The 14,445-nt window shown below is 38.6% G+C and overlaps 1 protein-coding gene and 1 pseudogene across 1 annotated transcript; both read left to right on the plus strand.

Moving 5' to 3' along the window:
- Positions 1-4,529: 4,529 nt before the first annotated feature.
- LOC120293378 lies at positions 4,530-6,025 on the plus strand (annotated as a pseudogene).
- A 6,133-nt stretch (positions 6,026-12,158) lies between these two features.
- LOC104441338 (premnaspirodiene oxygenase) lies at positions 12,159-14,242 on the plus strand. Its single transcript, XM_010054463.3, has 2 exons — positions 12,159-13,079; positions 13,394-14,242. The coding sequence occupies exons 1-2, from the start codon at positions 12,183-12,185 to the stop codon at positions 14,009-14,011; spliced, it is 1,515 nt and encodes a 504-aa protein (XP_010052765.2). The 5' UTR covers positions 12,159-12,182; the 3' UTR covers positions 14,012-14,242.
- Positions 14,243-14,445: the final 203 nt, after the last annotated feature.

Here is a 14,445-nt window from a genome sequence, read left to right on the forward strand (position 1 = left end):
TTTATTGTTGGAGATATTTATCCTAGCTTTGACCGAAAGTTCAATATTTTGGCCGTACAAAAGAAAAAAGCGCGAGGGGCCAACTAAAAGTCAGAGAAGGAAACAAAAGGCAAGTGTTTTGTCCTTTTGTTTTCTCTTGCCTGCGGGGGCCGCACGGTTAAGGAGTCCTCTTTGACGCGCGGAGGGGAATATTGAACACCGTAAATTTTGTGTTATGAATTTTACAGTCAATTAATTTTTTTTTAAACATGAGATTTGAATATAATATGAATATGAGAAATATTCGAATAGATGAGTAATTATAATTTTGATTTTTCAATTATAATGAATTAATTACTGCTGACTTTCTTTATAAACGTAGATGCTCACGCTTAAATCTAAACATATAAATCTTAAATATCATTTATTTTTCCTTGTTTATTTCTTTAATGATTTTGCATTAACTTAAATTGCAAGATCCAATAATTTTATGCATTAACAAAAGTGTATTGCTCTCTTAATTTCTCCATGGGTCTCACTATCTTTTATACCTGAAACAACTCTTATTCAAGCTTGAAAGTCTTTTGGCTACTTCTTTCACTTGGAGTTTAATGTACATTTTCCTCTTGCATACTTTACCAATTAACTGATTTATTTTGCTCTGATTTCAGCACTTAAGTGTTACTTTCCAAACTTCTAGCATTTAAGTGTTCTTTCATGCTAAGTTTGGGCACTCCAAATGTCCAGCACTCGGAAAAAAGGATAAAGAATTACTCTTAAGAGTGTTCATACTAAAAAAAAAAAGGATTAAAAATTCTACAATAAATATGTAGGGAAATACATACTTATACGAATGTCAGCATGTCCATTGATATACAATTATTTTATAATTATTTAACATTGCAATTATATTTTAAGTCTTGCCTGAATATTCAATTAGCAATATCTTATTTTGAATTCAAAATAATTGATAGATTTTAGTAGAAAAAAGGTCTTTTAGATGTTTGATTGCTGATATGTTGTGTCCCATGGCCGTCCACCCTCTCTTGCTGCACGTTTCGTTGGCAGGACTATTATTCTATTCTCACTTTGTTCTAAGTGATATAGTTATTAGTTGGTTTGGTTCGGGATAGCATAATCATTCCTAGAAGTCGAAATACAATAATCATTTATAAACTGTCATAATTATTTATTTCACGATTTTTAGTAAAATGATAACACAAGATATAGACTGTAGACTTTCATCACATCTAATCAGATTTTATAATGGGTATTTCATGCAAATATGTTAATTAAAATACGGACCATAGTCTTACCATGAATATTTCATACTACAGACCGAACTCTTAAATCATGTTATTTATTCCACTCCTATTCACGCTCTATATTATTTCCCTGAAAAACAAAAATGCTTGAGATACTAAAACTTGTATAATAGATGAGTTTATTAAATCACGTGACAGATTTCTATTTGGTAATCAACGGGGCTCCGTAACTTAAATAATCACTAATATTCGTCACATTATTCAATAAATCTATTTAGCATATGAGTGTCGGTGTTCTTAAAATTGCTCAATGTCAAAATGTGTGTATATGTGTGTTTGTTTTTTTTTCTATCTATATGGTACATTTGTTTTGAGGGATATTAGGGGTGTGCAACGGAAACAATCCGAACCGAGAACCGGCCGGACCGGACCAGACCGGACCGGTCGGTTTCGAGCAATTCTAGAAGGTCTCGGTCCGGTCTTAGGTTCCTATTTTTGGAACCGGTGACCAGTTGGTCCGGTTCCCGGTTTCGGGGTCGGAACTAGATCAACCGGACCGACCATTTATATATATATATTAGTTTATAGACTAATCTAAAGTACCCATCAACATTAGATTCATTACGTAACTCTAAGCTAATCCCTCCCTTTTTTTTTGAGTTTATGAACTTATCTACAGTAACCATCACATCAGATTTTCTTTTCCAAATTTTGCAACTCTCACTTTCCCTTTCCCTCTTGTAACCCTACACCCCCCTCTCTCTCTCTCTCTTTTAGTTTTTGCTCTAATCTACACTAGTCATCACATCAACTTCCATTTTCCCAAATTTTGTAATCCAATTCGGCGGCAATTCTCACTTTGTCTTTCCCTCTCAAAACTGTAACCCCTCCCCTCTTGCTCGCTTGACGCCTTGCCCCCAATGCCTCACCTCACGCCTCACTCGCACCAATGCTCGGCTCTCTTCCTCCGAATGCCTCGTCGCAACGTCTCGCCTCACACCTTACTCCCTCGGACGCTCAGCTCTCTTCCTCCTTTGAGTGCCTCGCCACAAAGTCTCGCCTCACACCTCGCTCCCTCGGATGCTCGGCTCTCTTCCTCCTCCGAGCGCCTTACCCTGACGCCTCGCTTCAAGCCTCGCTTGCTCTGACGCTCGGCTCTCTTCCTCCTTCGAGTGCCTATCCACGAGGTCTCACCTCACACCGCGCTTGCTCGGACACTCAGCTCTCTTCCTTCTTCGAGCTCCTCGCCCCGACACCTCGCTCGCTCTAATTCTTGGCGAGTGCCTCGCCTTGACGCCTCACTCGCACTGACGCTTGGCTCTCTTCCTCCTCTGCTTCGCCTGAGATTTGTGCATTTAGGCTTGGCTCTCTTCCTCTTATGCTTTGCCCGAGATATGTGCATTCCTGCTCTTTGGAGTGACGTTTGCCTCTCGACTGACACAGGTGCGTTTCTCGGCTTCACTTTCGTCGGTTTTAGATCGCTGTCTTTTTGTAGCATTTGTTTCAGTATGATCTCACTTGATATAAGTGTGGCGGTCTCATTGGAGTTTGCTTGGTTGTTCATTCTTTAAATGTGTCAGCTGATAGGTCGTGCGAAGCATGTAACAATAAGTCGCAGCCTCGCCTCATGCCTAGCTTCAATCGAGTTGCTTAAGCCTCGTGCGTTACTTTACTAATAATTACTATTTTTTTGTTAAATAAAATGAAAACAAGCGATGGTTCATTGTAATCGGATCGGACCGGACTGGACCCGTTGGTCCGATCCGGTTCTCGGTTCCAAGACCAACCAGTCCGGTCCACGGTCTAGAAAAGTGGGAACCGGTCTCCCGATCTGGTTCCCGGTTCTTGGGTGGAACCGGACCGAACAGGAACCGATCACCCCTAAGCGATATGATTGATTAGGAAAACATTTTCCTAAAAGTGAACACTTGTATCATTTGAAGTAATTAGTCAATAGAAAACATTTATATTATTGATAATAATTTATGTCTAAATAATTTCGTGAAAGATAGAAATATTTTTCCTTTGTTCATTTTTGTAAGTAATATAAGTGATCATTTTTAAAATTTATTTTTTATGAAATAAACGGAGCCATATAGCTTATGAAATAAATTCATGTCATAAGACCCATACTTGCAAACTAATGGACCAGTTAGATCCGGGATTCAGCGTGACAACTACTACCAACAAATTCAACGGATTCTTGAGCGGAAAAAAATATTTTCAAGGCTAGATGCGATAATTCCATAATTGTTCCTCCTAATAAAATAAACTTTGAAGGCATTACAAGCCAGATGGTCCACGTCATGCACTTTCGACCTTTTCTTCTTACGTGAGGATAGAATTCTTTAAGCCCGCGTGGGGCATGAGTTACGTTTCTTTTTTGACGCTTAAGACGGAGAGCAATTAAGAATATTTCCGTCTTTTCTTCGTACTTGAGGATAGAATTCTTTAAGCCCGCGTGGGGCATGAGTTACGTTTCTTTTTTGACACTTAAGACGGAGAGCAACTAAGAATATTTCCTTCTTTTCTTCGTAATTGAGAATAGAATTCTTTAAGCCCGCGTAGGGCATGAGTTACGTTTCATTTTTGACTCTTAAGACGGAGAGCAACTAAGAATATTTCCTTCTTTTCTTCGTAATTGAGAATAGAATTCTTTAAGCCCGCGTAGGGCATGAGTTACGTTTCATTTTTGACTCTTAAGACGGAAAGCAACTAAGGATATTTCCAAAAGTTATACATGGGGTGAACTCTGGCTCATGCCCGGATCATCTAAGCCCTAAACACAGAGTCTCCCACAATGCTTCGTTTCAGTCCAAACACAGAGTCTCCCACAATGCTTCCTTTCAGTCCTTTTGCCTTCATCCTACCTTGTCTTCTCTTTCTGTTCATGCTCATCAAAATTTTCAGAGCTAAAAGTTCCAGTGCTTTGAAGTTACCCCCGGGGCCAAAGAAACTGCCCCTTATCGGAAATTTGCCCCAGTTGAGAAGTCCCGAGCTGCCACACCATCATCTGAATAACCTAGCAAAAATCTACGGTCCGATTTATCACCTCAAGGTCGGCGAGCTCATGCTGGTCGTTCTTACGACTCCTGAAATTGCCGAAGAGGTCCTAAAGACGCAAGAGATCAACTTTGCTCAGAAGCCACTATTCCCATCTTTAGAGATGATGTTCGACACATGCTCAAGCTTCATGTATGCGCCTTATGGAGAACATTGGAGGCAGCTTCGCAAATTTTGTGTCTTGGAACTTCTCAGCGTCAAACGCGTTCGGTCTTTCAATCAATAAGAGAAGATGAGATGAGTAATCTGGTCCAGTTCGTGCGCTCGTCGCAGGGTTGCCCTCTCAATCTTACCAACAAGATCTCTTCATGCTTAAATGGCATAATATCCAAAGCAGCATTTGGTGAAAGCTACAAGTGCCAGGAGTACCTTTCAGCTCTAAAAGACGCAATCGAGCAGGCCGGCGGGTTAAGTGTCGTGGATGTTTTCCCATCCCTCAGAATCCTTCGTTACATTAGTGGGAGGAAATGGAGGCTAGACAGCGTTCGGCGAAGATGTGATCAAATCTCAAATCATATCCTCAATGATCATAAGAGACAGAGAGAAAACTCAAGTACCCAGGAAGATAGCTTTGTCAAGGAAGATTTTGTCGATGTACTTTTACGGATTCAAGAGTCAAACGAACTTGGATTTCATCTTACCGACGACCACATTAAAACTATCATCCTGGTATGTTTAGATCCTATAGCTATGCTAGTAGATTTGGTAATACATGTTTGAAAGCTATAACACCGTAAAGTCGGTTGTTGCTATTTTTTACCAGTTGCTACAAAGTGCTGTGGTGATAGGCTTTAGTCAAACACCTTGAAAAAACCACAGTACTTTTCACAGTTCAAATCACTGTAGAAAGAACTGTATCGAGCACCTACGAAGTCCTTTCAGCGTTATTTGAAAAGTCTGGCTCATTAGATTGTACCTAACAAAGCAAAATTCTCCTTTTCTTAAGCTAAATGCACGTTTCTATTGCGTTTGCACCTTTTTAGGAATTCTATGGTGGTGGAACCGATACTTCATCAGTGACAGCAGAATGGGCAATGTCGGAACTGCTCAAAAACCCACAAGCGATGGCAAAAGCGCAGGCGGAGGTACGTATGGCATTGAAAGGAAAGGATCGAGTGCAAGAATCGGATCTCGAGGATCTTAAGTACTTAAAATCAGTGATCAAAGAGACTCTTAGGTTACACCCTCCAGTACCATTAGTCCCCAGAGAAGCAAGGAAGGCATGCAAGATCAGGGGCTACGATATACCTGTGAAATCGAGGGTGCTTATTCATGCCGGGGCATTTGGAAGGGATCCAAACCATTGGGAAGACCCAGAAAATTTGTGCCGGAGAGGTTTCTTGAATCATCAGTAGACTTTATCGGGACACATCACCATTTCGTTCCATTTGGGTTTGGCAGGAGGGTGTGTCCGGGCATCGCATTTGCTGTGGCAAATATTGAGCTCTTACTAGCACTTTTGCTGTATCATTTCGACTGGGCACTTCCAAATGGCCAAACTCCTGAAGAACTTGACACGACCGAGGTTTTCGCGGCCACGGTCACGAGAAAGAGCGATCTTTATGCGGTTGCCACCCCTCATCGTCATGGAAAGACTTATCGGTTGGGGTGGCCATTCTTATCGTTCCATCTTGCTCATGCCAATAATCTATTTCATCCCGCATCGTTGCTAAGAAACTAGTCTTTGGACAGGGATTAAAACATGTCAAATTGTGTTAGTCTCGGCTTTTATCGTATTAGCAGTCATATGCCAAAACTTTGAATTTCTGTGTCAGTTTCTAGTGTCTGTTTTCCCTCTAATAATGCAAGAAACTGTCTTCATTTGCTTATGGTAGATGGTTGACATTGCTTCTTTGTCCGAAATAATCTCTTTCCGATGAATTATATGTTGCTCAGCAACGTCAATGAGACCATAACGCTAGTTGAAATTTATACTACAATTATAGAACCATAAACAGTGTGGTGTGCACCAGATTATGTAATTGTCAATATTGAAAACCAGTTTGGTTATCGTCATTGATGCCTACGAAATTTCATTTATTTTGAATTGACAAAAATTAACATATTTTTTAGAGTTTTCACGGAAAGAAATATCAAAATGTCTCAACATGTTTAACTTTTTTACATAATTATTTCAAATTATTTCTACATATTCCTATAATGCCGCAAGATCATCCCACCGATAGAAGGAAAAAAAAGCACATTTATCTTGATGTAGTAAATAAATGATTTGATAACCCTAAGGGGCTACTTAAGTGGCTAGCATGTTCATCCTTCTTGCTCAAGGCTTATGTTCGAATGCCTATGCTAAGCATAGACTTATATATCTTTGCTAATTACCTAGCGTGTATATGTGTGGGATGGCGAGGACTGGACCGTCATACACAATGAGAATTGGTTGGTTGGTCAACCCAGTAACATGAAAAGAATAAACAAGATTTGATACTTCTTCATCGTCACAAAATTGAGCCTTTCAGGCGATGAAGGGATCAAGTTGTTACAAGAGTATTGGCAGAGAAGATATTTATCTGAAAAGAAACCATAAAAGAATTACATTAAAGTCAAAATGAGTGAACCCAGTCGTATAAGCCGGTTGGAAAATTCAAAAGTAGGTTCATTATGTGATAACGACTATCGTTTTATTCTCCGGAGATGTGGCAAATAAAGAGCGATCTTTATGCGGTTGCCACCCCTCATCATCATGGCCATGCCTGATAAAGACTTATCGGTTGGGGTGGCCATTCTTATCGTTCCATCTTGCTCATGCCAATAATCTATTTCATCCCGCATCGTTGCTAAGAAATTAGTCTTTGGACAGGGATTAAAACATTTCAAATTGTGTTAGTCTCGGCTTTTATCGTATTAGCAGTCATATGCCAAAACTTTGAATTTCTGTGTCGGGTTTTAGTATCTATTTTCCCTCTAATAATGCAAGAAACTGTCTTCCTTTGCTTATGGTAAATGGTTGACATTGCTTCTTTGTCTGAAATAATCTCTTTCCGATGAATTACATGTTGCTCAACAACGTCAATGAGACCATAACGCTAGTTGAAATTTATACTACAATTATAGAACCATAAACAGTGTGGCGTGCACCAAATTATGTAATTTTTAATATTGAAAACCAGTCTGGTTATCGTCATTGATGCCTAGGAAATTTCATTTATTTTGAATTGACAAAAATTAATATATTTTTTAGAGTCTTCACGAAAAGAAATATCAAAATGTCTCAACATGTTTAACTTTTTTACGTCATTATTTCAATTTTTTTCTACATATTCCTATAATGTCGCAAGATCATCCCACCGATAGAAGGAAAAAAAAACACGTTTATTTTGATGTAGTAAATAAATGACTTGATAATCCTAGGGGTTACTCAAGTGGTGAGCATGTTCATCCTTCTTGCTCAAGGCTTGTGTTCGAATACCTATGCTGAGCATAGACTTATATATCTTTGCTAATTACCAAGTGTGTATATGTGTGGGATGGCGAGGACTGTCATACACAATGAGAATTGGTTGGTTGGTCAACCCATTAACATCAAAAGAATAAACAAGATTTGATACTTCTTCATCGTCACAAAATTGAGCCTGTCAGGCGATGAAGGGATCATGACGAAGGGATCAAGTTGTTACAAGAGTACTGACAGAGAAGATATTTTTATTTTCTAAATAGCAATAAATTTTTATCCGAAAAGAAACCATAAAAGAATTTTATTATAGTCAAAATGAGTGAACCCAGTCATATAAGCCGGCTGGAAAATTCAAAAGTAGGTTCAGCATGTCAGAAACGACCATTGTTTTCGAACAGTATTCTCCGGAGATTTTATTTCCGCTGATCGTTTGAGGACGAGTACGGGTCTTGAGGGGTTTCAGTCGCAAATCTATCAACAATTAAAGCTGCTCAATAGATTAGCTTTTGAGCATCCAGATTTTCTTCCTCATTTCTTCTTGAAAGCCTCCAAACTCTCTTGTATTTTTTTTCCTTGTGCTCTTAGATTTATCCAATTTATAAGACTTAAGTTTTATACTCATTAAATTATGTTTTGAATTTTAGCCTATGTGGGTAATCTCAAGAAATTCACTTTCCAATTTGGATTGGAATCTCCAATTATCTAACAAGGGGCACACAAATTTTGGGATTTTAGGGCCTGCATGTTTTTATTCTAAAAGTGTTTTGGAACACTTTTTTTTTTTTCGGGAACAAAAAAGAACAAAAACGCAATTGGTTGCGTTGCATTCTTTTTGTTCTTTTGTTCCGGAACACAAAAAGAACAAAAAAAAAAAGAAACAAAAAAACTTACTTCTTGTTAGAAACAATTTTGAAGAAACGTTTCTTCTTCTCTCTCTTCTTCTTCTCTTCTTCTTTTTTCTTCTTTTTTTCTTTCGCCGGTCACCGGCCTCGGCCATGGCCGGCGATCGTCGAGGGCCGGCGGCGGCGTCGAGGCCAAGCCTCGCCGGATCAGGCGAGACCGAGCTCCCTAGCCAAGGCTAGGCTCGGCTTCGTTGTGCACGGGCGAGGCCGAGCCTCGCCTTGGCAGAGGCGAGGCTGCCGGCCCCGTCGGTCGGTCGCCGGAGGCCGGCGATCGGCCGAAAAAAGAAAAATAAAAAGAAAGGAAAAAATGAAAAATAAAATAAAAATATTAAAAAATTAAAAGAAACAAAAAAAGAATAAAATTTACCAAACGTGTTTTGTTCATTTTTATTTCGGAACAAGTTTACCAAACGCGTTTTTATTCAAAAATTGTTTCCGGAACAGAAACACTTTTTTTTTTTTATTTACGTTCTAGGAACAGAGAAAAAGAACAAAAATAAAAACATGCGTGCCCTTAGTTTCTTTAGTGAGATAAGAATTCTATAGGTGTCATGACTTTTATATAACACTTATTTGATTTTGTTAAAATCACAACCGACTATTTTAAAAACTTAAATTGTTTAATGAATACGTAATTTATTATTTAAATATTTTAATACTAGCCCCCACGCTTCATCTGGTCTTTTACCTAGTATTAAGCGTGAAAATTTAATTGGGGAGGCAACTTTGGCAAATGGGGCATGGAAGAATTTGAACTCAAGACCATCAAGTTTGATATCATATTCTAAAAGTTTAAGTCATATGATGAAGACGTATGCTATTATTTAAATAGTTTAACAATAACTTTTCTTTTTACTGTTTGAGTGCCATAACATCTTATGCCATAATTTTCAATCGACCACTTAAGTGCAGAAATATTTTTAAAACATTCGCCCAAGTGCTAAAAAACCAATATGACATAACACTTGTGATGCACGTTTTAAAAAAGTTATGGCAAACTGAAATAATCAATTAAAATGTTATATGACACTCAAATAAGCGTCGTATATAAGTTATGATACTAGAATGATCGAAAAAAATTGTAGTATTCAAACGAGTATAGTACGAAAATTATAGCACCGATGATGTCATCTTTCCTTCTTTAGTCTTTGAAAATTATGTGTTTGTTTTTTATTGTTGGAAATATTTATCCTAGCTTTGAGAAAGTTCAACATTTTGGCCGTAGAAAATAAAAGGTGCGTGAGGCCAACTAAAAGTTAGAGAAGGAAACAAAAGGCAAGTGTTTTGTCCTTTTGTTTTCTCTTGCCTGCGGGGGCCGCACGGGTAAGGAGTCCTCTTTGACGCACGGAGGGGAATATTGAACGCGGTAGATTTTGTGTTACGAATTTTACAGTCAATTAAGTTATTTTTTTTGTAAACATGAGATTTGAATATAATATAAATATGGGAAATATTCGAATAGATGAGTAATTATAATTTTTATTTTTCAATTATAATAAATTAATTATTGCTGACTTTCTTTATGAACATAGATACCGACGCTTAAATCTAAACATATAAATATTAAATATCATTTCTTTTTCCCCGTTTATTTCTTTAATGATTTTGCATTGACTTAAATTGTAAGATTCAATAATTTTATGCATTAACAAAAGTCTAATGCTCTCTTAATTTCTCCATGGGTCTCATTATCTTTTATACCTGAAACAACTCTTATTCAACCTCGAAAGTCTTTTGGCTGCTTCTTTCGCTTGGAGTTCAATGTACGCTTTCCTCTTTCGTACTTTACCACTTAACTAATCTATTTTGCTCTAATTTTGGCACTTAAGTGTCATTTTTCAAACTTTTGGCACTTAAATATTCCTCTATGCCGAGTTTGGGAACTCTAGATGTCCGGCACTCGTAAAAAAGGACAAAGAATTACTCTTAAGATTGTTCATACTAAAAATAAAAGGATTAAAAATTCTAGAATAAATATGTAGGGAAATACATACTTATAGGAATGTCAGCATGTCCATTGATATACAATTATTTTATAATCATTTAACATCGCAATTATATTTGAAGTCTTTCCTGAATATTCAATTAGCAGTATCTTATTTTGAATTCAAAATAATTGATATATTTTAGTAGAAAAAAGGTCTTTTAGATGTTTGATTGCTGATATGTTGTGTCCCATGGCCGTCCACCCTCTCTTGCTGCACGTTTCGTTGGCAGGACTATTATTCTATTCTCACTTTGTTCTAAGTGATATAGTTATTAGTTGGTTTGGTTCGGGATAGCATAATCATTCCTAGAAGTCGAAATACAATAATCATTTATAAACTGTCATAATTATTTATTTCACGATTTTTAGTAAAATGATAACACAAGATATAGACTGTAGACTTTCATCACATCTAATCAGATTTTATAATGGGTATTTCATGCAAATATGTTAATTAAAATACGGACCATAGTCTTACCATGAATATTTCATACTACAGACCGAACTCTTAAATCATGTTATTTATTCCATTCCTATTCACTCTCTATATTATTTCCCTGAAAAACAAAAATGCTTGAGATACTAAAACTTGTATAATAGATGAGTTTATTAAATCATGTGACAGATTTCTATTTGGTAATCAAGGGGGCTCCGTAACTTAAATAATCACTAATATTCGTCACATTATTCAATAAATCTATTTAGCATATGAGTCTCGGTGTTCTTAAAATTGCTCAATGTCAAAATGTGTGTATATGTGTGTTTGTTTTTTTTTTTTCTATCTATATGGTACATTTGTTTTGAGGGATATTAGGGGTGTGCAACGGAAACAGTCCGAACCGAGAACCGGCCGGACCGGACCAGACCGGACCAATCGGTTTCAAGTGATTCTAGAGGGTCTCGGTCCGGTCTTAGGTTCCTATTTTTGGAACCGGTGACCGGTTGGTCCGGTTCCCGGTTTCGGGATCGGAACTAGATTATGAAATAAATTCATGTCATAAGACCCATACTTGCAAACTAATGGACCAGTTAGATCTGGGATTCAGCGTGACAACTACTACCAACAAATTCAACGGATTCTTGAGCGGAAAAAATATTTTCAAGGCTAGATGCGATAATTCCATAATTGTTCCTCCTAATAAAATAAACTTTGAAGGCATTACAAGCCAGATGGTCCACGTCATGCACTTTCGACCTTTTCTTCTTACGTGAGGATAGAATTCTTTAAGCCCGCGTGGGGGCATGAGTTGCGTTTCTTTTTTGTCCCTTAAGACGGAGAGCAATTAAGAATATTTCCGTCTTTTCTTCGTCCTTGAGGATAGAATTCTTTAAGCCCGCGTAGGGCATGAGTTACGTTTCATTTTTGACTCTTAAGACGGAGAGCAACTAATAATATTTCCTTCTTTTCTTCGTAATTGAGAATAGAATTCTTTAAGCCCGTGTGGGGCATGAGTTACGTTTCATTTTTGACTCTTAAGACGGAAAGCAACTAAGGATATTTCCAAAAGTTATACATGGGGTGAACTCTGGCTCATGCCTGGATCATCTAAGCCCTAAACACAGAGTCTCCCACAATGCTTCCTTTCAGTCCTTTTGCCTTCATCCTACCTTGTCTTCTCTTTCTGTTCATGCTCATCAAAATTTTCAGAGCAAAAAGTTCCAGTGCTTTGAAGTTACCCCCGGGGCCAAAGAAACTGCCCCTTATCGGAAATTTGCCCCAGTTGAGAAGTCCCGATCTGCCACACCATCATCTGAATAACCTAGCAAAAATCTACGGTCCGATTTATCACCTCAAGGTCGGCGAGCTCATGCTGGTCGTTCTTACGACTCCTGAAATTGCCGAAGAGGTCCTAAAGACGCACGAGATCAACTTTGCTCAGAAGCCACTATTCCCGTCTTTAGAGACGATGTTCGACCCATGCTCAAGCTTCATGTATGCGCCTTACGGAGAACAATGGAGGCAGCTTCGCAAGATTTGTGTCTTGGAACTTCTCAGCATCAAACGCGTTCGGTCTTTCCAATCAATAAGAGAAGATGAGATGAGTTATCTGGTCCAGTTCGTGCGCTCGTCGCAGGGTTGCCCTCTCAATCTTACCAACAAGATCTCTTCATGCTTAAATGGCATAATATCTAAAGCAGCATTTGGTGAAAGCTACAAGTGCCAGGAGTACCTTTCAGCTCTTAAAGACGGAATAGAGCTGGCCGGCGGTTTAAGCGTCGTGGATGTTTTCCCATCCCTCAGAATCCTTCGTTACTTTAGTAGGAGGAAATGGAAGCTAGACAGCGTTCGGCGAAGATGTGATCAAATCTCAAATCATATCCTCAATGATCATAAGAGGCAGAGAGAAAACTTAAGTACCCAGGAAGATAGCTTTGTCAAGGAAGATTTTGTCGATGTACTTTTACGGATTCAAGAGTCAAACGAACTCGGATTTCATCTTACCGACGACCACATTAAAACTATCATCCTGGTATGTTTAGATCCTATAGCTATGCTAGTAGATTTGGTAATACATGTTTCGAAGCTATAACACCATAAAGTCGGTTGTTGCTATTTTTTACCAGTTGCTACAAAGTGCTGCGGTGATAGGTTTTAGTCAAACACCTTAAAAAAACCGCAGTACTTTTCACAGTTCAAATCACTGTAGAAAGAAATGTATCGAGCACCTTCGAAGTCCTTTCAGCGTTATTTGAAAAGTCTGGCTCATTAGATTGGACCTACCAAAGCAAAATTCTCCTTTTCTTAAGCTAAATGCACGTTTCTATTGCGTTTGCACCTTTTTAGGAATTCTATGGTGGTGGAACCGATACTTCATCAGTGACAGCAGAATGGGCAATGTCGGAACTGCTCAAGAACCCACAAGCGATGGCAAAAGCGCAGGCTGAGGTACGCATGGCATTGAAAGGAACGGATCGAGTGCAAGAATCGGATCTCGAGGATCTTAAGTACTTAAAATCAGTGATCAAAGAGACTCTTCGGTTACACCCTCCAGTACCATTAGTCCCCAGAGAAGCAAGGAAGGCATGCAAGATCAGGGGCTACGATATACCTGTGAAATCGAGGGTGCTTATTCATGCCGGGGCATTTGGAAGGGATCCAAATCATTGGGAAGACCCAGAAAAATTTGTGCCGGAGAGGTTTCTTGAATCATCAGTAGACTTTATCGGGAAACATTACCATTTCGTTCCATTTGGGTTTGGCAGGAGGGTGTGTCCGGGCATCGCATTTGCTGTGGCAAATATTGAGCTCTTACTAGCACTTTTGCTGTACCATTTCGACTGGGCACTTCCAAATGGCCAAACTCCTGAAGAACTTGACATGACTGAGGCTTTCGCGGCCACGGTCACGAGAAAGAGCGATCTTTATGCGGTTGCCACCCCTCATCGTCATGGCCATGCCTAATAAAGACTTATCGGTTGGGGTGGCCATTCTTATCGTTCCATCTTGCTCATGCCAATAATCTATTTCATCCCGCGTCGTTGCTGAGAAACTAGTCTTTGGACAGGCGTTAAAACTTGTCGAATTATGTTAGTCTCAGCTTTTATCGTATTGGCAGTCATATGCCAAAACTTTGAATTTCTGTGTCAGTTTCTAGTGTCTGTTTTCCCTTTAATAATGCAAGAAATTGCTTTCCTTTGCTTATGGTAGATGGTTGACATTGCTTCTTTGTCCGAAATAGTCTCTTTCCGATGAGTGACGTCAAGGAGACCATAACGCTAGTTGAAATTTATACTACAATTATAGAACCATAAATAGCGTGGCGTGCAACACATTATGTAATTGTCAATATTGAAAACCAATCTAGTTATCGTCATTGATGCCTACGAAATTTCATT

Source organism: Eucalyptus grandis, chromosome 5 (genome assembly GCF_016545825.1).
Source record: "Eucalyptus grandis isolate ANBG69807.140 chromosome 5, ASM1654582v1, whole genome shotgun sequence".
Classification (NCBI taxonomy): Eukaryota; Viridiplantae; Streptophyta; class Magnoliopsida; order Myrtales; family Myrtaceae; genus Eucalyptus; species Eucalyptus grandis.

Bases quoted from the DNA above. Each gene is read 5' to 3' on its own strand.
- LOC104441338 (XM_010054463.3), top strand. From the start codon at position 12,183: ATGCTTCCTTTCAGTCCTTTTGCCTTCATCCTACCTTGTCTTCTCTTT. The intron at 13,080-13,393 runs GTATGTTTAGAT...GCACCTTTTTAG, and splicing joins ACATTAAAACTATCATCCTG to GAATTCTATGGTGGTGGAAC.